This window comes from Leucoraja erinacea, chromosome 18 (assembly GCF_028641065.1).
Source record: "Leucoraja erinacea ecotype New England chromosome 18, Leri_hhj_1, whole genome shotgun sequence".
In the NCBI taxonomy this organism is placed as follows: Eukaryota; Metazoa; Chordata; class Chondrichthyes; order Rajiformes; family Rajidae; genus Leucoraja; species Leucoraja erinaceus.
Genome location: NC_073394.1, coordinates 19,822,567 through 19,849,731, shown reverse-complemented (window position 1 = coordinate 19,849,731; position 27,165 = coordinate 19,822,567). Strand labels below are relative to the sequence as shown.

Genomic DNA, 27,165 nt, shown 5'->3' with positions numbered 1-27,165 from the left:
AAGGTTCTGCACTCAGCTGGCTCCGTTCCTACCTTTCCAACCGATCCCACTTCATCTCTCTCCATAACCACACCTCTGCTACAGCCACTGTCACTCAAGGCGTTCCCCAAGGCTCTGTTCTCGGTCCCCTCCTCTTCATCATCTACATCCTCCCCCTTGGTCATATACTCCGTCACTTCAAACTGGACTTCCATTGCTATGCTGATGACACCCAGATCTATCTCAGCACCAAGTCCCCCCACCACCCCCCTCTCTCCCATATCAACTCCTGCCTGTCAGCCATCAAATCTTGGATGCAACTCAACTTCCTTAAATTAAACAGTAACAAAACAGAATTTCTCCTCATTGGCTCCAAATCAACACTTACCAAAATTAACAACCCCACTCTCACTATTGACGGCACCACTGTCTCCCCATCTCCTCAGGCCCGCAACCTTGGCGTGATCTTTGACTCAACCCTCTCCCTTGAGCCTCACATCCGCCATGTTGTCAAAACATCATTTTTTCACCTCCGCAACATTGCCAAAATCAGACCCTCTCTCACACCCTCCGCTGCTGAAAGACTCATCCATGCCTTCATCTCCTCCCGACTGGACTACTGTAACTCTCTTCTCTTTGGCATTAATTCCAGCAGCATCAACCGACTCCAACTGGTCCAGAATGCAGCCGCCCGACTCATTGCCCACACCAAATCCTGGCACCACATCACCCCAGTCCTCAAAGAACTTCACTGGCTTAATTTCCCACCGGATCATCTACAAACTCCTGGTCCTCACCTACAAAGCCCTCAACCACTTGGCCCCCCCTTATCATACTGACCTCCTCTCCCCCTACCAACCCTCATGGTCCCTCAGATCCATTTCAGCCGGTCTCCTCTCCATTCTGAAATCCAACCTCTGCACTTTTGGAGACAGAGCCTTCTCCAGGGCAGCTTCCAGGCTCTGGAACTCCCTCCCACAATTGATCCAAACTTCTGAGTCCCTCACCATCTTCCAGTCCCGCCTCAAGACCCATCTCTTCACCTCTGCATACCCTTAGTCCCATGTCCCCCTCCCCTTTGCATCTCTGTCTTACTGCTCTATTTTGTTTTGTTCTTGACTCACCATGGTGGCCGATTGGGAAAGGGGGAGATGCAGCGAGACCTGGGTGTCATGGTACACCAGTCATTGAAGGTAGGCATGCAGGTGCAGCAGGCAGTAAAGAAAGCGAATGGTATGTTAGCTTTCATTGCAAAAGGATTTGAGTATAGGAGCAGGGAGGTTCTACTGCAGTTGTACAGGGTCTTGGTGAGACCACACCTGGAGTATTGCGTACAGTTTTGGTCTCCAAATCTGAGGAAGGACATTATTGCCATAGAGGGAGTGCAGAGACGGTTCACCAGACTGATTCCTGGGATGTCAGGACTGTCTTATGAAGAAAGACTGGATAGACTTGGTTTATACTCTCTAGAATTTAGGAGATTGCGAGGGGATCTTATAGAAACTTACAAAATTCTTAAGGGGGTGGACAGGCTAGATGCAGGAAGATTGTTCCCGATGTTGGGGAAGTCCAGGACAAGGGGTCACAGCTTAAGGATAAGGGGGAAATCCTTTAAAACCGAGATGAGAAGAACTTTTTTTCACACAGAGAGTGGTGAATCTCTGGAACTCTCTGCCACAGAGGGTAGTTGAGGCCAGTTCATTGGCTATATTTAAGAGGGAGTTAGATGTGGCCCTTGTGGCTAAGGAGATCAGGGGGTATGGAGAGAAGGCAGGTACGGGATACTGAGTTGGATGATCAGCCATGATCATATTGAATGGCGGTGCAGGCTCAAAGGGCCGAATGGCCTACTCCTGCACCTAATTTCTATGTTTCTATGTAAAGCGACTTTGAGTCCTTGAAAAGCGCTATTCAAATAAAATGTATTATTATTATTATTATATAGTACAGATCTCCATGTGCTTGGGGATTTGCTGGATGTTGTCTGAATGTAGACACTGCATGCAAGATAATTGCTCATGTGTGAGCAGATCGCTCTGCTGCTAATATGTGAACTTGTCTCTCCAACTCTGGAGCAGAGGCACATTTCTCCCCATTTCCACACTCACTGTTGGAAATGTCCCAACCCAGAAAGTCACCTATCCATGTTATCTAGACATGCTACCTGACCCACTGAGTTACTCCCACAATTTGTGACTTATTTTGTAAGCCAACATCGGCGGTTCCTTGTGTCAACATCCTACTGTTGGCAGTGTCATACTCTGGCTGCAGGGAGAGCTAACTCTGAGCAATGAAGGCTAAAGAGCCCAGACGCCCGTGGCGAAGAATGTGTCAAACCAGGTCAGCTCCTAGTCTTGAGGTTGAAACAATGGTCTGTTGGCCCTCTGAGTAGCTGGCCCTCCCCCTTCATCATTCTCTTACACCCGCTGGTCTTTCAGTTGTCTTTCCTCTGGGTAACTGGGTATCTATACTCAGCGCACTGCAAAGTCTCCACGCCTGCTGAAGGCAATGGTGGGATCTCCTCTTTTGTGGACTGATGGTATTCTGTACTACTATCTTCATGTTGATGTGACCGGTTTGCAAACCAGCTGTCAGAAACCACAGAGTGAACGTACGTCATTAACAATTTGAGCTTGTAAAAATAAACCGGGGAGAAAAATTGATCGAATAAAGGCAAATGCAGACAAGAAAAAAAAAGGCAGCTGGCTAAGAAGGAAGATAATATTATGACTCAAGAAACAGCTGATTTAATCAAGACGACAAGATACATATGTGGATTATGGTGGGCAGGTTCAAAGCACATATGCTTGGCTACCATGGTGTTGGTGTGGTAGGGTGCCAGATGGGGGCAGCTATGATACTAAGGAATAGAACAGTTTTTTTTCTAGATGTCACCATCTGGGTATGAGCAGCCAAGCTGATGAGAGTGTTTTCTTGAATGCAGGCCACATACAGGGTAGCAATTATTACACATACGTCAAAGGACTGAATGTTTTAAACAGTTTATTCTTATTACGCCAAATGTCAATAACAAATTAAACATTATCCATGTAGTCTCATTAGACAGAAAGGAGAAGGAGTTTAAGGTGAAACCATGAACTTGGACTACATAGCCTACAAATTTCAGATTATTGCTAGATTTTACACTGATTTGAGAAGGATGAAGAATTTTAATGCAAAGAATGACGAGAGATCTTGATGTGAGATTTTAAATGGCTTGTTGAACCACATTGTTTAACTTTTCCTAAACTGTTCAAAAGTTTAAGGATGTTTAAATACCATTCTCCTCCCTAGATAGCCCAGTTAGTTACCTACCCAGGGCTAATATGACACTACCTCTCTACCATCCAAAAGGATATAGATCAGCTACAGAAATGGACAGAGAAATGGGAGATGGAATTTAATTCAAGCAAGTGTGAGGCGTTGATCTGGGAAATTGAATGTAAAGAGAAAATATACACTTAATGGCAAGACCCTTAAAAGCATTGATGTATAGAGGGATCTTGGGGTCCACAAAAGTGGCAACACAAGTAGATGGTGGTAAAGAAGGCATGTGGTATGTTTGCCTTCATTGGTCGGGCATTGCATATAAGAGTCAGGAAGTCATGATGCAGTTTTCTCTGGAATGCCAGAGGATGATGGGGAGAAATGATAGAAGTATATAACTATGAGAGGCATTGATAGGGTGGACAGTCAGAACCTTTTTCACAAACACTAGATTTGATTGTGGCATTTAAGAGGCTTTTGGATCGGTACATGGAAGTGCAGGGAATAGAAGGATGTGAATCATGTATATGCAGATGAGATCGGATTGACTGGGCATATGTTAGGCGCAAACATTGGATGCCAATTAGAGACAACCAGTTTTGTGCAGTTCCCTCAAATAAAAAATAACCCATTTTGAAGGCAGAGTCTCAGGTTGTTGAATTCCACATTAGTTTCTACATCTATAATAACTTGAACATCCTATTAAATCTTTATGCTCAAAAAGTATCTTAAAATGTATGTTGATAAAATTATTTGTTTTACCGTAGAAAGTAGTAGAAAGTGCCACAAATACAAATACAGGTCTTGTAGATTACAAGAGATTATACTGCAGAAACACATCATCAAATATTATGAGGCTGACAGGTTAAACTCTATTTCACCACTGTGCACGTCAAACAGTCAACTCACAAATAGAATAAACTTATTTTGTTTCAAAATTAATACTCAGTCAATATTTTTAAACAATGTACAGGAAATAATTTCTATAATTTTATTTTGTATTGTATATTCTGAAATAAAAGACTGAAGAGGATATACGATTGTCTAATTGCTAGAAAATTCCATGTTAATTCTGAAAACTTGTATTAAAGACAAAACCAGAAGTAGGAAGGTGTCAGACAAGCTGGAGATTGGTTGTTTTGTCATACAAATGCATGAGCCATCGAAGAACACTTCTGCAAATTAAATGTTTACTTCTGTCACAGATTTCAACTTCTGTATTTCAAGAAGAGCTGGTTTGGAAAGACAATAATCATCCATTATATTTCTTGAAGAGGTAGAAATAAAAAATTATCTTTGAGGAAAATCTTTGTCATACATCAATTATCGTAGCAAAAGAACATTCTACATTTATTCTAATATTCTATTCCATTGATATTATACTTAAATGTTTCCTGCATTCAGCCTTAAATACATTTCTATTCCTAAGTTTTTTGAATTACCTTTGTCATTAATAATGAGATATGGCCTATCTATCTTTTGGACATGCGTAAATGTTTTGGAGAATGCCAGTTTATGAAGTACACTCATGCAATTACTGTTTCTCCTTGGTTAAGCTTTATGAGTAGTCATTAAATTCAGGAGATTAGCAAGTGCTGAGAATTAGAGTAATGCAGAGAGTATGAAGCATGTAAATGTGGCAGATATTGCAGAGACAGTGAGGGATAAGATGTTTTAAACCAAAATTTTGCATGACTAGAGGGCAATGTACATCAGCAAACATAGGGTTAAAGCCTCACCCGCTCACTGATTTCTTGTGCATGTGTTTACTACAACAAGCATGCATTAGACAATGCCATGCTCTTGTAGTTGGAAAATGGTGCCAGTTTTGTGTTATGTTCCTTTGGGTGATCGACACAGAGTTCAATAGCAATACGAACCATGCATCAAGTTGCTGGAGAACAGCACAATAGAATCTGACATGATCTTTTACAGCACAGATCGACGGGAAAATCTGACAGTGAGGTTCCATGCAGTACCACTTTATACAACTTTCGAATGTCATTAGTGTGTTTTACCACCATTAAAAAATAGCAAATCTATTCGTCACACAGTGGTTTCCCAATAATCAGCCCCATTTTGATATAGACTGGTGACATTTTTCTGCATTTATTAACTAGAATCTTTGCCATTAAAGGTGAATCACCCTGTAAATATGCAGAAATTTCTCAGTCTGAATATCTCTGCAACTTTCTGCAGAGCTGAATAAACACTCTGGATTATTCCATTAATTCACATCCTCTCCAATTGGCAGAAAATCATTCAAACATTTGAGACCAGGATTTACAATAATCTTTTATATAAAATACATTCAGGACATATAGTTTCAAACAATATAGGTAAATGCAGATAAATCATTGTGATTGCACCTACCCATTGGCCCCATAACAGAAGCATCCACGTCGCAGGGCTGGTAACTGGAAGTATCTTGGTTGTCGCCAGAGCTTACGCCCTTTTCCGGAATAACGATGACAGCGAGGTCAACATTTGTAACAAGATGGACACGAAAAGAAGAAGACTTACCCATCAATATTCAATCTGCCGTCAATATTCAGAAATTGAATCTCCTCTTTCTCTTTCTCTCCAAGAATTAAATATTGTTTTTCCATGTCGATTATGCACTAAGCACAAAATAGAATAGAATAAAACTGATGGCTAAAAGAGCACAAACATTTCTCACCATCAAACCCAATAAATTAATCATCTTTTACCTTCAAAGATCTCAAGGTCTGCAATCCAAGAGAGAGAATTTTCTTATCATCATCTGAAAATGAAAATGATAATAGTGTTGAACATATCCTAATCATCATTAAACCGAGTATAAATCTTTCAATAATCTAGAATCAGAGCAAGGGGTTATCATCAGCTTCTTCCTAGTCTCAGTTCTGATGAAAGGTCATCGACTAGAAACATTGTTTCATTGTCCACAGATGCTGACTGACCTTCTGAGGTTATTTTTCGCACTTTCTGTTTTAACTTTATAATCATAGAACATAGATCAGTACAGCACAAGAATGGGCCGTTCACTCCACAATATTCATGCCGAATATGATGCCTAGTTAAACTAATCTCTGCCTGCACATGATCCATATCGCTCCATTCCCTGTACTTCCATATGTCTATCCAAAAGCCTCTTAAATGCCACTACCATATCTGCCTCAACCACCATCCCTAGCCACTTATTTAGTTTAGTTTTGAGATACAGAGTGGAAGGAGGCCCTTTGGCCCACCGAGTCTTCACCGACCAGTGTCCGCCATACACTAGCACTATCCTACCCACAAGGGACAATTTACAATTTTTACCAAAGCCAAATTAACCGACAAACCTGTACGTCTTTGGAGTGTGCAAGGAATCCAGATCACTCAGGGAAAAACTCACGTGATCACAAGTAGAACATGCAAACTCCATACAAACAGCACCCTTAGTCAGGATTGAACGTGGGTCTCTGGTGCTGTAAGGCAGCAACTCTACAAGAGCCACTGTGCCGCTCTATTCCAGTTACACACCACTCTGAGCAAAAAAACTTGCCCTGCACATCTCCTTTAAAATTTGCCCATGTACCTTAAAGCTATGTCCTCTAGTCTTCCCTGGGTACAAGAATGTTGGACCAGGAGTAGAACAAGAACCATATGCTTCCACCTCCAGTCCTACAAAGCTGTTGGCAAACGTGAATAAGTGACTCCCTACCCATCGCTAGTGTACAGGTCTTCTTCTTTTGGCGAATGAAACATAAACCAAAGGAATAGTTAGATCTCAAGCCGGGTGTAGAGCAGCCAGGTTGTTGTCTCTGCGTCAATGTCTGAGTGGCCCTGAGCTCCAATTGGTGGGTGGTAGAGCGGGCACCCAGAGATGACATGGTTGGCTGTCTGTTATTCTGCTCCGCATTCACAGGGTGGGCTCTGGCGGAGCCCCCATCTCCACATGATGGCATTGAAATGCCCAACTCCAGTACATAGTCTGTTGAGCTTCACCCATGCTCCTCTGGGGAGGTCAGACCCTGGACAGCTTTTATCTGGTGAAGAGATGTAGATGTGTAATGGAGATGAGGTTGCCTTCCACTCCTGTCACCACTTGGTGGCTATCCAGCATGCTTTTGTCTCAGTTGGCTGGATGGTGCTAGGAGTTGTTTTCCATGTAGAGCAAATGGGCGACGGGACTTTAGTAGAGGTGGCCTCTGCTCTCTGCTGATCGCCTGATGGAGGAGGTGATCTGGGTCCATGGCACGACGAGGTAGTGCCTGAGTTGCAGGTTTACAGGTGATCGCTGGTCAGAATGGACTCGGTGGGCCATGGGCCTTTTTCCACGATGCATCTCTAAACAAAACTAACCTTCTTCCATTGCCAATAATGGACCATTATTTGCTCTATCTTTCCTGGGTCAATGATGCGGGTTCTGATTTGTTCTGTACCTTTTCATACCTCGAGTTTTGCCATCCCGTGAGTTTTGGTCGGTGAGTTTTGAGTATAGGTGCAGGGAGGTTCTACTGCAGTTGTATAGGGTCTTGGTGAGACCACACCTGGAGTATTGCGTACAGTTTTGGTCTCCTAATCTGAGGAAAGACATTCTTGCCGTAGAGAGAGTACAGAGAAAGTTCACAAGACTGATTCCTGGGATTCAGGACTTTCATATGAAGAAAGGACTGGATAGACTCGGCTTGTACTCGTTAGAATTTAGAAGATTGAGGGGGGGATCTTATAGAAACTTACAAAATTCTTAAGGGGTTGGACAGGCTAGATGCAGGAAGATTGTTCCCGATGTTGGGGAAGTCCAGAACAAGGGGTCACAATTTAAGGATAAGGGGGAAATCTTTTAGGACACAGATGAGAAAAACATTTTTCACACAGAGAGTGGTAAATCTCTGGAATTCTCTGCCACAGAAGGTAGTTGAGGCGAGTTCATTGGCTATATTTAAGAGGGAGTTAGATGTGGCCCTTGTGGCAAAAGGGATCAGAAGGCAGGTACAGGATACTGAGTTGGATGATCAGCCATGATCATATTGAATGGCGGTGCAGGCTCGAAGTGCCGAATGGCCTACTCCTGCACCTATTTTCATTGTTTCTATGTTTTTATCCCCTGATGCTTTAAATAGGTACATGGAGATGTAGAGAATGAATAATGGATAATGTGCAGGCAAAGGAATTTAACTAGGCATCATGTTCAGCACAGACATTATGGGCAGAAGGGCCTGTTTCTGTGCTGTACTGTTCTGCTGTGCAGGAAGAAACTGCAGATATTGGTTTAAACTGAAGATAGACTGGAATAAAAGCGAAATTATGTCTTTAAAACCACAGGATTCGAGACACTTACTAAAATTCCCCTTCAAAATTGCAACAGAAAAATTCAAGTACCTGGGTATTCAAATTACGAGAAGACACAAATCATTATTTAGTGCCAATTTTATACCACTATTAAATAAACTGAAGGATACGATTAAATTTTGGAAAACGCTTCCACTCTCATTGATAGGTAGAATTAACGCTATAAAAATGACTTTCTTACCACAATTAATATATTTGTTTCAAGCAATCCCAATATATATTCCAAAATATTTTTTTAAAAAATTAGATTCCACTATCACTAATTTTATATGGGACTACAGAACACATAGAATTCAAAGAAAGCATTTGTGCAAATCTAAAGAAGTGGGGGGTTTATCATTACCTAACTTTATATATTACTACTGGGCAGTGCATATTAAGAACATAATATACTGGCTAGATAGTTCCACTCAGCAGTTGGAGTGGATAAGAATGGAGAAAGAGGAGTGCTATCCGTACGATATAGGAACGATTCTGCTCTCACCGATAAAATTGAATAGTATAATATATAAGAAGAACCCAATTATTCACAATATAATAAGAATTTGGAAACAAATAAAAGCATCCTTGAAATTAAATAATTTATCAGTATTAACCCCACTATTGAACAACCCCGCATTCAAACCTTCTCTCATCGACAACACATATCAACAATGGGATAGACTGGGGATTAGGAAAGTAGGGGACATGTATGAAGTGGGCAAACTGTTATCATTTCAACAATTAAATTAAAATTTAAACCCTTATAATCAATATTTTAAATATATACAGGTATGTGACTTTATGAAGAAACATACACATAGATTTCAAACTATATTTTTAGATCCTTTAGAAGAAGCAATGAATATCAAGGCTGATTCACAAAAATTAATATCATACTTTTATAATAATATATTAAATAGAGAATCACCCTCAACAGAAGCATTAAGGGAAGATTGGGAACAAGAGCTAATGACAAAGATCTCTAAGGATAGATGGGAAAAATATTTGATGAATACACATAATTGTTCTATTAATGCAAGACATAATTTAATTCAATTCAAATTATTACATAGACTATATTATTCAAAAACGAGGTTGAATAAATTTTATCCAAACGTCTCTCCCAGATGCGATAAATGTTTGTTTCAAAACGCTAATATAACACACTCATTTGTTGGATGTACAAAGTTGAATAAATTTTGGAGTGATATATTTGATATATTTACAAAGATTTTCAAGTCAAGAATAGAACCCAAAACGGAATGGATTATATTTGGAATAATAGGAGAAGATACCAATTTAAATAAAGATCAAAATGTTTTTTTTAATTATGGGTTAATAATTGGAAAGAAATTGATACTTAAATTTTGGAAAAATACAACCACACCAACTGTTAAAATGTGGATTAGGAATATGATGGACATAGCACGCCTTGAAGAAATGAGACTCCGACTAATAGATAAATATGACCAATTCTTAAAAAGTTGGTCTCCTTTCATCGACTTTTTGGAATCATGTGATGCAGCGGTGCCGTAAGGACTGCTGATTTCAGTTCATGACGCGGATAGAGCTACATCTCCGAATACAGATTTGAAAAATTCTCTTTTAAGGGGCCTTCTCTTCTATTTCTACTTTCCTCTTTCTCTCTTCCTTTTTTTTTATTTTTTATATACACACTTCACGTTTTTCTACTCTCTACCATCTATTTCTCCACTTTTTCCCCTTTCTATTGCTTTCTTTTTCTTGTTCTGCTTACTTCTTTCTTATAACATAAAACTAGAGGTTGTACATAGAATGGATTACGTTATTACATAGTTGGCACCTAAAATTAGGTGCCACTGTACTGTTTTGTGATGTATTAACTTCTAATAAAATAAATAAACAAAAAAAAAAAACTGAAGATAGACACAAAAAGCTGAAATAACTCAGTGGGTCAGACAGCATTTCTGGAGAAAAGGAATAAGTGAAGAAGGATTTTGACCTGAAACGTCACCTATTCTTTTTCTCCAGAGATGTTGTCTGACCCGCTGAGTTACTCCAGGTTTTTGTGTCTATCTGTACCAGGGGCAGAAATCGCTATAAAAACATGGGGAGGACACTATTTCTTGGTGGCCGCGCGCGCACGCACACACACACGCGAGGCGTCGGAGGCTTCGGCCCTAGGCCCTGTGGACGGTAGATTCTCACCAACTAAAACCCTGCAGTTCGCAAGCATAAAACTTCAACAAGTTTTTCTGAGATTGAACACAATTTGTGAGCACAGGCACCTCCCCCTAACCCTACATTATGGGGGTTGCGTTCCAAGATCGATTTTCTGGAAAGTGAAATCATGTTACCTGCACACAAGTCTAGAAACTCGAGTTGTAAAAAATATATCTGTATATTTGTTCACTTTCACACAAAATCCGTGAGTGAATTTCATTAAATTTTTGAGTGGTGGTTTATGAAATCTATCTGGCCGTATCTACACTACTTGAATGAGCACAACACTGGGATTGCCTGTAATTGTTTTACAGGATTAACTGGAGCCAATTTTACAGGGTTAACTGGAGCTATTTATTTTGTCTATATCTCAATTCCAATACAAAAGTTCTCACATTTTCAGCTATTATCCAAGGTACCTTTAAATGTGATTAATACTTTCACATCCATTGGCAAGAAATTTGTGATAATTACTCACATGAAACTAAAAACCAATGTAAAAACACAATGTGTTTTACATACATTTAGAAACATAGAAACATAGAAAATAGGTGTAGGAGTAGGCCATTCGGCCCTTCGAGCCTGCACCGCCATTCAATATGATCACGGCTGATCATCCAACTCAGTATCCTGTACCTGCCTTCTCTCCATACCCCCTGATCCCTTTAGCCACAAGGGCCACATCTAACTCCCTCTTAAATATAGCCAATGAACTGGCCTCAACTACCTTCTGTGGCAGAGAATTCCAGAGATTCACCACTCTCTGTGTGAAAAAAATGTTTTCCTCATATCGGTCCTAAAATATTTCCCCCTTATCCTTAAACTGTGACCCCTTGTTCTGGACTTCCCCAACATCGGGAACATCGGCAACATTTAAAACAAAGATTTATCAGGACGTAATTAATGAATAAATTCTGGTTAGTGTGTAAACTTACCCACCACAATTGCTGAACACTTAATATCGAGTTGCCCTATAGAGATTGCAATATTGTCCATTTGGCCAATGACCTTTAAACTAAAGGGCATACCCATTGTTTCAGTTTCACCCTTTTCTGTTTTCACAAGTTCCATCAGCCTATAAAGAAAACAGATTTTGAAGATGTAATTTTTAAGTTTAGATGAAGATAATGTAAAACTATATGCTCAACAAAGTCAAATGTAAAACAACATAGCTAATGCCTTAAAATGCAGGATTAAAAATTAGTCAGAACAAAAAGATCTGTGACTGTTCAATTGTAGGATGCTGAGCATTAAACAGGATTCTCAATTTTCAACATGTACTCAGTCAAGGTGGCTTACAGATACTTTTCTCTCTTCCCAAAACCAGCCACTTTAAAAACCTACATCTGCTTTCATCTTCCCTTTATTTCACAATGTATTGTACATTTCACAAGCAGTAGGGGAAGTGTTAATAATTTTTGAAGAGACTATCCAGAGAGAGCCCGATGCAGGGACTTAACTCCAAACATCAACTTTGCCTCCACATTCCTCTGAATCCATAGACGGTGCATGATGCACTGAGTTCCTCCAGCAGTTTATTTTATGCGTAATAATTCATAATTTATACTATTGTGAAATTCAGTTCCAAAGCATAATCCCACCCAGAACACTTAATGACAGGTTTATTTGCAATTTATCGTGCAATGAATTAAAATCATCTTGGAGTAGAATGTTAATTTTCTAATACATCCAGATCACTGTAAACCTGGGAGAAAATCTTGGTGCTACTAATTTAATGCTGCAGCAGATAGCTGTCAGTTTTCACTTTTGTTTCGCAATAACATTTCTCTTCTTTTCTCTAAATGTGATTGTCTCACAGTATTTTAAATCACACATTTCATACAGTCTTACTGTACAATCTTGTCGAATGTTAAAAAATATCCTTTGGAACACTTAAGATGGCCGCTCCTTTAAACATGTTTTCGATGTATTTCTGCTTAAATGAGTTACAAATCCCAAAAGGCCTTCATCAGAACATTATTCCAGCCATGTGTGATGACGTCTGTGCATTCACACGACAGCTATTCCCGTCCGGTCACGTGGTGAGTGAAAAAAAATAAATCACAATTGAGTCCAGTAAACCCTTGCTTTATTTGTTGCTATCTGAGAAAGAGAAAGTACAATAAATGCATGTTTACTTACCCCAGATTATCCACACAGGCAGTTGAAATGAGATTATATCCAGAGCCAGTGTCAATCTGTAACGTCGTCTCTAATCCAGCACACTTGAAAAATTGAAAACAGTCTTAGAACCATCCAAGGCACATTGGAGAATCAAGTCTATTACTGTGGCAATGGAACACTGCTGCCTCAAGGCTCCAGCGACCCATATTCAGACTGGACTGCCAGTGCTGTCTGTGTGGAGTTTACATGTTCTCCCCGTGACTTTGGGGTTTGCTCCAGGCTTTTCCCGACAACTCAAAAATGTAGGTTAATTGGGCACTGTGAGTTGCCCCCTCATGATTCTGCCAGGAGGTGGGTGCAGTTGACCGGGAGGTTGGGAGATTAAAATAGGTTAGGGTAGGATTATTATATAAATAGTTGCCTGATGGTTGATGTGAACTCGATCACATGAAGGGCCTGTTTTTGTGCTGCATCTCTATGACACTATAACAAGGTTGTAAATCACACAACAGTAAATGTACCAAGCATTAGCAAATTGTAAATCAGGACGTTCATCATCTCACAACGCTATAGAGATTTATATGCCACAATTAGTAATTAGGTTGTATATAATGAAAACAGCTATTGATCAAACAGACCTGATTTAAGATTCAAACATCACAGGACTCGAGAGACTGTTCTCGATTAGTACGGGTGTCAGAGGTCATGGGGAGAGTACAAGAGAATGGCATTAGGAGGGAGGGATAGATCAGCACTGATTGGTGGCGTAGACTTGATGGGCCGAATGGCCTAATTCTGCTCCTATCATTTATGACCTTGTGATTGTTGGTACACAGAGTATTGTTACTCTGAAATAACATTTCATCCCTTGAGAATTCTTACCTTATCTCTCTGTAATAACATTTGCAAATGGGATTTAGGGTAGTTTTTTTTATATTTGCAAAAATGTTTTAGTGATATCACATCCAAATATGGAAAAGTATCAACAGTTGGTCCAAAGAAGCTTAAATGTTCAATTTGTCTGTCCATTTTTATATACTTAAACAATAATATTATCTTCATAGAACTGTACAGTACAAGAACAGGTCTTCCGACCCACAAAGTCTGTGCCAAACATGATGCCACGACCATCAAATATTTACTTGCACATAACACAATTCCCCTCCATTCCCTGCATATCAATATGCCTATCCAAAAGTATTTTAAATACCACTAACATATCTGCTTCAACCACTGCCCCAGGCAGCACATACTAGGCACTCTACACTTTTTGGTTATATAAGAAACTCGCCCTGAGCATCTCCTTTAAACATTGCCCATCTAGTATTTAGACTTTAGAGACACAATGTGGAAACAGGCCATTCGGCCCACTGAGTCTGTGCCGATCAATGATCACCCCATACACTAGCACTATCCTCCATAGACAATAGACAATAGAGAATAGGTGCAGGAGTAGGCCATTTGGCCCTTTGAGCCAGCACTGCCATTCAATGTGATCATGGCTGATCATCCCCAATTAGTACCCCATTCCTGCCTTCACCCCATATCCCCTGACTCTGCTATTTTAAAGAGTCCTATCTAGCTCTTTCTTGAAAGCATCCAGAGAACCTACCTCCACCTCCCTCTGAGGCAGAGAATTCCACAGACTTACCACTCTCTGTGAGAAAAAGTGTTTCCTCATCTCCGTTCTAAATGGCTTACTCCTTATTCTTAAACTGTGGCCCCTGGTTCTAGACTCCCCCAACATCGGGAACATGTTTCCTGCCTCTAGTGTGTCCTAGCCCTTAACAATCTTATATGTTTCAATGAGATACCCTCTCACCCTTCTAAACTCCAGAGTGTACAAGCCCAGCTGCTCCATTCTCTCAGCATATGACAGTCCTGCCATCCCTGGAATTAACCTTGTAAACCTACGCTGCACTCCCTCAATAGCAAGAATGTCCTTCCTTAAATTATAGGACCAAAACTGCACACAATACTCCAGGTGTGGTCTCACTAGGGCTCTGTACAACAGCAGAAGGACCGCTTTGCTCCTAGATTCGATTCCTCTTGTTATAAAGGCAAACATGCCATTCGCTTTCTTCACTGCCTGCTGTACCTGCATGCTTACTTTCATAGACATCCCCTTTTCCCAACTTGATGCCATTTAGATAGTAATCTGCCTTCCAGTTTTTGCTACCAAAGTGGATAACCTCACATTTATCCGCATTAAACTTCATCTGCCAGGCATCTGCCCACTTCCCCAACCTGCCGAAGTCATAGCATCCTCCTCACAGTTCACACTGCCAACAGCCAATTACCCTATAAACCTGTCTTTGGCATGTGGGAGAAAACTGGTGCAACTGGAGAAAACCCACACGGTCACATGGATAACATACAAAGACATGATGGTCACAGATCTTTGAAAGAATAACGGTGATGTCTTGAGGACAGACTGTGTTACAGTCAAGGAGGCGCTGAATGTCCCAAGATGTAGGAAGGTTGATAAATCTTCCAGGCCTGATCAGATATATCCAAGGACATTGTAGGAAGCTAGAGAAGAAATTGCAGGAGTCCTGGCTGAGATATTTTAGACTTTTTTGGACATGAGTTGGACTGAAAGGCTGGAGGTGGGTAATGTTGTGCCTCATTAGGTGGAAGGATATAGGTGGACGGTGCAGGGTGAGAAAGGGATGGGTTAGTGGGAGATATGGGCAAGTTAGACCAGAGGAGCCAGTTTCCAAGATTTCTAGATCTCCAAGTTATTCATTGGATGAATAATGTCATCCACATTAAAGAATGCAAAATTACCTTGCAACACACAAATATCAGGTCATCATCACCACGTGTTCTTCTGTGAAATTCTTGTTTAATCTGATGAAAGCTCTTGTTCTGCACCGGAAACGAATTGTTAGAAGGTCCGGTCCCTCGGTTGTTGGCTTGAAATTTTGACAAGTTGCTTTCTAGTAAACGTCTTTGCAGAATATTATGTGGTTGCTAAAATAAAATTACAAATATTACAATGTTAATACAGTTATGATATTGGTCACTTTAGCTTCTTTAGTAACCAAATTAACCAGATTGATTCCTAGGATGTACAGTAGGTTTGCCCTGTGAGGACACTGTCTAAGATAACGGTTGATACTAGGTCTCTGACCGCATTTAAGAAACATCTTAATGAGCAGTAGATCGACACAAAAAGCTGGAATAACTCAGCGGGTCAGCAGCACCTCTGGAGAAAAGGAACAGGTGATGTTTCGGGTCAAGACCCTTCTTCAGACACTTGGATCGCTTAGGCATTGGAGGGTAAGGACCAAGTGCTGGGAGATGGATGGACCAAATGTCCATGTCTTCATGTGTGCGATTCTATGCCTCTATTGCAGCTACTCACCACCAATCAAGCACATGCCGGTCACTGCCCTTGTGGTGGTGGGTGGCCTCATTACTTGAACGGGTCAATAGATTGGGCTATAGATATGTTTAACTGTTGACAATGGTGTAAACCAAAGATCTTAGAGCAGAGCCTAGATCAGAGCTCTGCTCTAAGATCTTTGGTGTAAACCGGACAACATTTGGGATTGTCCTCCTGTTATATACACCTCTACACATTTTCATTTCGAATTTCGGCACAAGACTCATCATTCTTATGAAGTTAAGGTAACATGTCCAATAACGTGACGGCTCCAAGGCGTTCAATAGATTAGTTATTATTTAGTTCGATCCAAATGAATTAATTCCCGCAAATGACTTTTTTTGTTTTTACAGAATTTAAACAATAAGATGCAAGGTTCATCGGAGTTATGAGAATCCAATTAAATTCTTGCAGCAGGCAGCACACTCTGGGAGTCTCCAGCCCAAGGAACTAGCCCCGGTTTAGGGCACTGGAAGCGGCACGGAGTGGATCGACCCTCTCATTGATCGATATACTGAGGAACCATTGACTCAGGGTAACCATCCCGCACAAAGACCAAGCTCGCTAGTCTTTGTCAAAAATTAGGCAGTCACTTACGGTTTCTTTGGAGGTGCCCAGTTTTTTTAGCCCGTCCAAGGGCAATAAATCTGCCGAGTCTTTATGGATGAACTGGACAGCTTGTTTCATTCGCCTCTGCAGGCGCAGAGAAGCAGCCTCACGAATGTCTGTCTGCTGCTGTCGGCTTTCTCTCAGAATGTCAGAGTAAAACATACTCTGGAGGCAAAATAATTGCCGACAATCAGAGAAACAAAACTGGGCGGTTAAAGGGGAAACTCAAGGAATTATCCCAGAGCCAAAACGGAGAAGCTGAATCTCTCAATCGAAATGGGAAGCGCCTCGGAGGCAGCTTGCTTTTAAAGGGACGCCTCTCAGCCTTCAGTGATTGACGCCCAGGTTCCAGCCCCTGATAGATACAGAGCTCGCTTCTGCAGAATCATCTGCACATGAATGGAAATAGATCCTTGGCCTAACTCGTCCAAGCCGACCACTTTGCATAACCAAGGTAGTCACACTTGTTTACGCCTGACCCATGTCCATCCAAAGAAGTCTGCAAAAGGGTCCCAACCTGAAACACCTGCTCTTCCCAATTTCATAAGAGTGCTTATGCCAAATCATAGCAAAAACTTGATGAAGAACCTTAGATATATGATGTATGAAAGATTTAAGTGTGCAATGATCACAAACAAAAACAACATGCATATTGACATGTTACAGAGACAATAACTTTAAGACTTTTGCCTCCATCACAATGAGGAGGTGCCTGGTGAACTCACTGTGGTGGATGCTAATTTGTGTTTATTGTGTGTTTTGTTGTTTATTATTATATGTATGGCTGCAGGCAACGACATTTTGTTCAGACCGAAAGGTCTGAATGACAACTAAAGGATCTAATCTATAATCTAATCTATAAGTGTATGATTGATTCAATGAATCTGTACAAGGGTGTATATGGATACGAAAGCTTTACATGGATGCTGGCCAAACGCGGGCAAATGGGACTAGCTTAGTTGGGGCACGTTGGTCGGCATGAACAGTGTGGGCCGAAGGGCCTGTTTTCTTGCTGTATAAGGTAGACACAAACTGCTGGAGTAACTTGGTGGGACAGGCAGCATCTCTGGAGAGAAGGAATTGGTGGTGTTTCGGGTCGAGACCCTTCTTCAGACTGATCCTTGCTGTATAACAACATTATTTCAGTAATTCTGATATTTTCTGGCTATTTATCTTCATGCTGATTATATACAAAAGTGCCTGGAATTGTTGCGTCCAAAGGAGAAACTTTTCCTGTCGTTGTGTATTTTCAAACAAACACATGTACGTACTGTTTTGTGTGCATAAATGATGGTTTGATAACTTTATAATTTAATTTGCATACCACACAGAAGTGGTTTAAAGTGCAAAGATGTTGCACAGTTCAAATCTTTTCATTACTGAAATGCTGAAGACAATGTTGGTGAAGTGGGCAGCACAGAGACACAGCTGGTAGAGCTGCTGCCTCACAGCGCCAGAGTCCAGAGTTCGATCCTGACCTTGGGTGCTGTCTGTGTGGAATTTGTATATTCTCTCCGTGATCGTGCGGGTTTCCTCGGGATGATTCTGTTTCCTTCCACATCACACAAATGCGTGGTTTTGTATTTTAATTGGCCTCTTTAATTTGCCCATAATATGTAGGGAGTGGATACGGAAATGGAATAACACAGAACTAGTCGTCGCAAGGGATCAATGGTCTGTGTGGATTAGATGGGCTGAAGGACCTATTTCAATGTTGTGTCTCTAAACTGATTATAATTAAAGAAATGTGGTTTTAATTGGCAAAACTGGATTTTAAAATATGCATTTTTACTGTGTAAAGTTCGATTTAAGAACTGTATCATGTAAGCAACTGCTTCTTATGTACATATGGCAATAATGTTTGGAGAGAAGATATCAGAAAGTCTGATTCTCTGTAGAGGATTCTATAGTTAACCTGGTTGTAGTAGGTATACATGAGTAAAAGAAGCGAGTCTCTTGATAAGTTATTTTGTTTAATAGTCAATTAGTAAGTTTTAAATAACAATCTATCCTCCAGGAACTTGGAAGTAGATACTAAAACATGATGTAAGAAAAATGCTGGTTAATGCAACGGTTAAATTTAGATTCTGTGACTGAATCAAATGGGATAACATGTTTAGGTGAGCTTCAGTGATGTGGGGGATTAAATTCAGATGGTGCCAGTGACAACATGTGCCATATGCCATGATGGTTTCCATAAACTGAAACAAGTACAGTAAAGAGACCTTCAAATTTTCAAACACTTAAACATGGTCTACAATAAACACCAATTCAACCATTTAAATGGACAAAAAAGTGTTTTCAGTGACAGTCAATGTTAAACACTGTAGGACAAACATTTGGCAACTTTGTACATAATTTACAGTAACTGTTTAAATGCATAATTAGGCAACACCATCTGTTTCAAACTAGAGCAGATTAGATGGTCTACATTGAGCATAAACTTCAAATTAAGTCATTGAAAATATAGAAATCTTGAATTGTGTAATATGATGCATTCTCTTAGATCTGAATTTTAAACCTGTAATATTTAGTGATTGATAGAGTGCCGTTACCTGTGAAACATTCTCCCGTCCACTGATCTAAATTTAATTTCCTTCATTAGCTGAGTTGCTCATGGTCTGGTGCATTTGGACCCAAGTCATTCCATCCCTGGTAGCGAAGTGTCGAGATGTCCATGAATACAAGTTCTAATATTTCCTTATCATCCTTCCCCTGGTCCCCTTTAGTCTTTGAGAAGTTACTTAAAATCTCTCATTCACTAAACTTTGGTGTAATGTCTCTTATTTGTCCACCAGCATACTTGCAACGTGCTTTGACAGATTTTACTATATGAAACAAGCAATGCCAATTTTCAAATTATTATTCGAGGAGGGGCTGTAAGTGTAAAGAGTTTAAGGTGCTCCTTTACAACTACTCACATACCACAAGCCTGCACATAATGATTCCCTTCTGCACCGTGCAAGGTATTTCCAAGAACCAACAGGTTGTCAATGCAATTTGAATGTTAGTTTACTTCAGTGATACAACATGGAAACTGGCCCTGTGGGCGAGGTCAGGGTCAGCTCTGTCAGCTACTTCCCCAAACTCAGCTCAATTTTCCAATTCAATTTCTTTAAAACTCTGTTTAAAATCCATCTCTTTAACCAAACCTTATCTCATCAGTTATGCATTTTTCATTGTGGCTCAAGGGCAAATCAGGTTGATGGTTTACATGTGTTTTTTTGGATATTTTACGTGATAAGTATAGAATTTAGCTTTTGCTACATTATAGATTTTGGGCAGGAGTTACTAAACTAGAGCAACTTATGCCTTATTGCAAGATAGACACAAAAAGCCGGAGTTAACTCAGCGGAAAAGGCAGCATCTCTAGAAAGGAACGGGTAACGTTTTGGGTCGCGACCCTTCTTCAGTTTGGTGTAAACCATTATCTGCAGTCCCTTCCTACACATTAAGCCTTATCAAGCTTTCCGCAATCTGCTTCTGCTTCAGGTGCCTAACAAACACACATCACAAATGTTTTTATCAACCTTAAGGTGGTTTGAGGATAAGCTATTTGTGGTAAATAAAAGCATTTTATGGTTTGTCATGACTATGAACTCATCTGTTTTCAGGTGGGGATATTATGAAGATAATTTGCAACAATGTTCTCTCACTGAGAGGTGAACATGAATCAATATGTACAACATGTGGACATGATTAATTTTCCTATGTGTCTCTAGGAGGATCTAGAATGGTGGAAGAGAACCTTTAATACATTTACAAATATGTTCAACACAGTAATCACTGAACTCAGAAAATAACTATAAGAACACTTTACATAGAATGAGGCTGTTAAAAAAGAAACTTTCCCTACAAACATTATGAAATATAAACAATGAAAGTACAAGTGCAAACATTTTTCATTGCCACCAGTATAATTATATGGAGACCATTGTGAGGTCACTGCTCGATTGATCTAACATGTGTATTTAATGTGGAAATGCCGAGATAAGTTGATAAATTATAAAAGGCTGAACAACATAGATAAGACATATCACATCATATTTTACTTGTTTTAACAGCAGTGGTTAAAATGAATAATAGTTCACGAGAGTAAGGACCACTGAATTTCACAAAGAACAAGCTAATTTGGCAGTGGATCAGTCAAAGCATTTTGATGATATCCTAATTTCCTGCAGGAGCTAGCACATAACATAAGCTTCCCTCCATCTATGTTTCTCATTGTTTCCAATTGACATTTTTTTTAATGTAATGAATAGGAACTGCGTGGTTAAAACAAATTTACAGTTCTAATGAGCACCAAACAATTTTTCTTTTGCCTCCCTAGACCTTTGCTAGCTACAGATCACATGTTGAGGGTTTCTATAGCAGTAGTCTGCAGCAAAACTAGTTCATCATAAATAGGTCAGGCTGTGTGTGTGAGCAGGATAATTTATTGTTTGCTATAAATTAGGGAAAGGAAATTAATATTGCTTTTGTTTGCAATTGCTCATACTATTTTCAGTTTTACAGGGTTACATTCCTATGTCCAGGAGTTCATGCAAACTGAAGGTAAACAGATTAAAGGAAACATTTTACAGTCTTCTAATGAAATAGCAGAGTTCAAGGATGTAAAAAATCCCCAGCTATTTGTATGGCCGTAGAAATCTAGAAACTTTTGAACGCAAAAGTCGAATGAATGACCATGGGAACATTTCTCTGGATTCTTTTGCTGTGTATTTGAAGTAATTTTGTGGATGTGCCAAAACATCAAATAGGGCCTTGCTGAGATTTTTGTCCTGCAAAAAAAAAAAGACGTTGAAAAGTCAATCTAAATACAAAAATCGAAGTTATGTAATCATTAACAGACACGACAGATGCAGGGAATGGAGGGATATGGATCATGCGCAGACAGAAGGGATTTGGCATTGTGTTCCCCGCAGACATTGTGCGCCAAAGGGGCTGATCCCGTGCTGTACTGTTCTATGTTGTATGTGGTGGAGACAGAGAAATTGAGGGACAGGGATGGTGGCTTTGCAAGAGGCAGAGTGTGAGGAGGTGCGGTCAAGGCAACTGTGGGAGGCATTGGGATTGTAGTAGGCATCAGTACATAGTCTGTCCCCTGAGACAGAGAGATTGAGAAGAGGAGAAGAGGTGTCAGAGAGAGAACAAGTACATTTGGAGGTATGGTGGAAGTTAGCAGTAACGTTGATAAAACCAATGGGTTCTGCACAGGTGCAGGAGGCAGTCATGACGTAGTCATTGATGGAGCAGAGAAAGAGTTGGGTACATTTGGAACAAAGCGTCTTCAATGTAACCAACAAAAAGACAGGCAAAGCTGGGCCCATAGCAGCCCTTCCAGGTGAGAGAACCCGACAACTTTGACAGTACAACTTTGAGAAATTCGTTGCTATTCTATGTTGTAGTTACTCAGCCAACCTCCTGTTTATTTTTGCTCCAACCCTTTTCATTCCATGGGCATTTTATCAAATGCCTTTGGCATGTTTACATATAAACCACATCAAGAGAATAATAATCCACTCTGCGCTGTCTCTAGCCAAGAATTGCAGAGGTTAAAGTTATCACAGAAAGCTATAATTAAATGTCTCTACTTCAGCATTGCCATTGAATAACCGTGTGGTATATATTAATGTTATTATAAAACTAAAATTGAGCAGGTATTAGATTCAAATAGATTTTTGCTGCCAATATCTGGTCTTTGCATCTTCCCTTTAGTATTTCTTGATGATTCGCTGACGCGTACAATCGACCATCTCAAACTATATCTTCAATCAGTTCTTGGTAATCCTCTGTAAAAAGAGAATACAGTAAACTTTTGTAATTATAGCGGATCATGGGGGGGGGAGGTAAACGTGGGTAAATGGTGACAATTATTGTCAATTGTCTGCTATAATTAAGTAAGGGATCCGCTCCGACCACCTAACTAACGGTCACTTCATGAATCAACGGGTTGTTTTCAAATACTGTACAAAGTTCTCTATAACAACTAAAAATTATTTTTTCTTATTGCAAGCTAAAAATACTAGAGACTGTCTGTTACATTATTTTACTTGATTCTTTTACTTTCAATAAGCTGTTGCAGCTGACAGTGGATTTTCAGAAACAGAGCTCTTCTCCAGTGAGTTCTTCAAAGCTTTGCTTCCGATTAAGACAGCAATGCCAGATTTCTGAACATGCTGACTGCTGGTAAGGCTGAAAGAGGATGATAATGTGAAGCAGACAGGCAAATTGGACAGATATTATAAAGCAGATCTCTGTACTTACCATCATATGTTACGTACGGAACCTGGAATCCTTTGCCACTATTCCCTTCATTGGACTTGAATTTAATCCATAATTTCCTTGATCTTGAAGTGAATGCTATGGGCCGTCATAGGTCTGACAGGTTTCATAGTTTGTCACTGAATTAGACAAAGCTGATCAATGACACAACAAGAACGGATTTATTCAGTGACATAGATCATTTTTTGAGCATAAATCAGTTCTTTGAAAATTCATATAAAATATTATTAATATTAGATTCATAGTCATAGATTTATACAGTGTGGAAACAGGCCTTCGGCCCAACTCGCCCACACCGGCCAACAATGTCCTAGCTACTCTAGTCCCACTTTCCTGCGCTTGGTCCATAACCCATCAAACCTGATGGGATAGTCCCAGCCTCAACTACCTCCTCTGGCAGCTTGTTCTACACACCCACCACCGTCGGTGTGAATATTGCCAGAACAATAGCAGCAGTATTGAAATATTTAAAATAGGTCTGCATAATTTGAACACCACAGACAGTATTTGCTGTATGGTTTAATTTGAAACACCCAAGCAGCTAACATTTATGTTTTAAATCCTATTCAATTGCACTGTCATTGTACTGTGTCTAAAACACATTGGTTAACACATTCAAGTGACATCCTTCCTATGTTTTTACTCCAATGCTTATTTGGCATTGAAGACATTCTCTATGATATGTGTGAATGATTTGGACATGGATATAGATGGGCTGGTTAATATGTTTGCAGATAATACCAAGATTGGTGGAGTTACGGACTGTAAGGAAAGTTGTCGGGATATAGGTCAGCTATGGAAATAGACGGAGAAATGGCAGAGGGAATTTAATCTGAGCTAGTGTAAGGTGTTGCACTTCGGGAGGTCGTATGTAATGGGGGAAAGTATTTAGTTAATGGCAAGACTTTCAGCAGCGGCATTAATGTATAGAAGGATCTTGAGTTCTAAATCCATAGCACCCTGAAAGTAACAACGCAGGTAGATAGAATGGTCATAGAGTCATACAGGTGGAAACAGGCCCTTCGGTGCAACTTGCCCACCTCCAGGGGTCCAAATGACAATTAAATTGACTCTTGACTCTTGACTTGACTCTCTTGACTCAACCAACATGCCCCATCCTGACTGCTCTTACCTGCCTGCGTTTGGCCCATATCCCTCTAAACCTATCCTATCCATGTACCTCTCTAAATGTTTCTTGAACATTGCAATAATATATGCCTCAACTACCTCCTCCGGCAGCTCGTTCCATAGATCCATCACCTCTTGTGTAAAAAAGTTTCCCCTCAGGTTCCTATTAACTCTTTCCCCCTTCACCTTCAACCTATGTCCTCCGGTTCTCGATTCCCCTACTCTGGGCAAAAGACTCTGCATTTACCCAATATATTCCTCTCATGATTTGTACAATTCTACAAGATCACCCCTCATCCTCCTGCATTCAAGGTATAAAGTCCAAGCCTACTCAACCTCGAGTTCTGGTAACATCATCATGAATCTTCTTTGCACCCTTTCCAGTTTGACAACATTTTTCCTAAACATAGTGACCAAAAATGAACATAATACTCTAAATGTGCCTCTTATATAACTGCAACATGACGTCCCAACTTCTATACTGAATACTCTGACTGGTGAAGGCCAAAGTGCCAAAAGCTTTTTATACCACCCTATCTACCTGTGACACCATGTACCTGTACACCTGGATCCCTTTGCTCTACCACACTTCCCAGAGCCCTACCATTCATAGTGTAGGTCCTGCCCTTGTTAAACTTCCAAAAGCAATGGTACTGCGTGCAGTTCTGGTTGCCCCATGGCAGGATTGATACGGAAGGTTTGGAGAAGGTTCATAAGATGTTTACCAGATTGCTGCCTGGATTAGAAGGTACTGGTATGAGGAGAGGCTGGACGGATTTGGATTGTTTTCTCTGGAATACCGGAGGTAAATGGGAGACCTGATAGAAGTATATCAAATTATAAGAAGCTTAGATAGAGTAAACAATCAAAACCTGTTCCCGAGGGTGTAAATGTCACAGACTAGAGGTATAGCTTAATGGTAAACGGGAAGACGTTTAAGGAGGACGTGTGGGGCAGGTTGCCTGGTGTAGTGGGTGCCTGGAACACGCTGCCTGGGGTGGTGGTGGACACAAGTACAATAGTGACGTTCAAGATACTGTTGGATAGCAACATGGATATGCAGAGAATGGAGGGATATGAATCACATGCAGGCAGAGAAAATTAAGTTTATCATCATCTTGTTCGGCACACACATTGTGGGCTGAAGGGCCAGACCTGTGCTTTACCTTTCTATGTTCTACAGGAATTAAACCCCTCCATGAAATGAACTACATTCTTACTGGTTAGATAAAGAACAATACCATTTTTTAGAATTCAAAAGTGGATAACCTCAAAAATGTCATAATTATAAGTGATTTTTGTGGACCATCATTTCCCAGAAATCTCCATGGAGAAACACACCTCATAGCACTGATGAGTACAGAGGAAGAAGGTTTTGATTCTGATCTTTTGTCTTTGCTTACATCTCAAACTCAATAGGCACTGATGGACATGGCTCGCTGTCTGCAAGCCAACTCTTATTTTGCACGCAATACTCCACTCCATCTTGGCAATAAACTTCCAGGAGAACAAACAGTCATTCTCAAGCTCCTTGAAAAAAGACGGACCCATGGGAATACCTGGTCCATGACCTCTCAATATTGGGAAGGAGCTTCCAAGGACGCACTATGACTGGAGCGCGGGGAACAAAAGGAGCGCACAACATCATAAACTACCCATCTATTTGCCCTGTTAAGCATCGAATCATCGACTGGTCTCAGAATGTGCAAATCCCATGAAGGACTCTTCTGTGGATGCAAGGATAACATGTATCCACGGAAATAGTGTGGATGCAAATTATTCTTCTCCCTCTTTGGTTAAAAAAGGACGAAGAAAATAAAGAACACTTAATGAAGAAAAAAGTTTGGAAAAATAAATAAAGAAAAAGGAGGAACTTAGACCCAATTGATCTTAGTTGAAGGGACACCCAGGAAGGGAAGAGTGGAATTGCTGATGGTTTTGTTGGAAATAAATTGCTCAAGTTTTTGTGCTTCTCTGACCAAGGGGAGCACCTGTTATCCGTCTCTGCAACGTGGTACAGTATATACAGCGCATTATACAAGCCCAGATTTTCAAGAGTAACTCCTGTCAAGCGGTTATAAATTAGGAGATGCGGTTACCACCTTGAAGTTGCTCAAAGTTTTGACTTTTGAACAAATATGTATCCATTAGCTAGCCATTCAAATTTTATTTGTGTAACGTTATAAAATATTAAATGTTGTCACTGTTCTTACTCACAACTCTTTCTCATGACTAAGTAGTCTCCACACTCATCACCAATCGGTAGGAATATTTCTGGTACAGCGACGAGAATGCACCTTTTTGGAAGCGGACTTAAATTCCAGGTACACTCAACATTTGCAGGATAGTCCCCAGGGCAATTTGGAGACTCAATATATCCAGTATAGTCTCCAAGTTCTCCACCACATTGTCTGTCTGATGCACAATAAACACAAATAATATAATTAAGTGCCTCATTTTAGAAGGACTGTCAAGGCACAGTTGGGCATGGTTCTACAAGATAGGTATGTATGTAGGCACTGATCCCAATACACAACACTCATGGAAAGCTCTTTATTAGACCCAAGGAAGATGTCTTGGTTGAAGCTGTACTACAGGAATTCTTCACAAAAAGAATGACTTATAGATTACATCAAAGTAACAAGGTAAAATACGTAATAAAAAAACTAAATTCTAAACAGTTAAAAAAAAAACAAATTGCATAATATTGAAAATATGACATTATAAATACAAAGATAAAATACTGCTTGATTTAACTTTCTGCAAAAGGTGTGAAGTAAGTTGATTCATCATAGTTAACAACAGTGGATGACAAGTTCCTGTGCATTCACAAACTATTCTACTGACCGATTGACAGTTTTAATTGTGTAATCTGCATT

At 40.2% G+C, this 27,165-nt stretch overlaps 1 protein-coding gene across 1 annotated transcript; it reads right to left on the bottom strand.

The window, feature by feature from the left end:
• Positions 1–1,067: 1,067 nt before the first annotated feature.
• On the bottom strand, positions 1,068–22,608 carry LOC129705728 (nuclear receptor-interacting protein 3-like). The gene is made up of 7 exons (XM_055649484.1): positions 16,862–22,608; positions 15,664–15,849; positions 12,892–12,974; positions 11,685–11,824; positions 5,958–6,010; positions 5,770–5,867; positions 1,068–4,478 (listed from the first exon to the last, which is right to left on the bottom strand). The coding sequence occupies exons 1-7, from the start codon at positions 17,033–17,035 to the stop codon at positions 4,469–4,471; spliced, it is 744 nt and encodes a 247-aa protein (XP_055505459.1). The 5' UTR covers positions 17,036–22,608; the 3' UTR covers positions 1,068–4,468.
• Between the last annotated feature and the right edge of the window lie 4,557 nt (positions 22,609–27,165).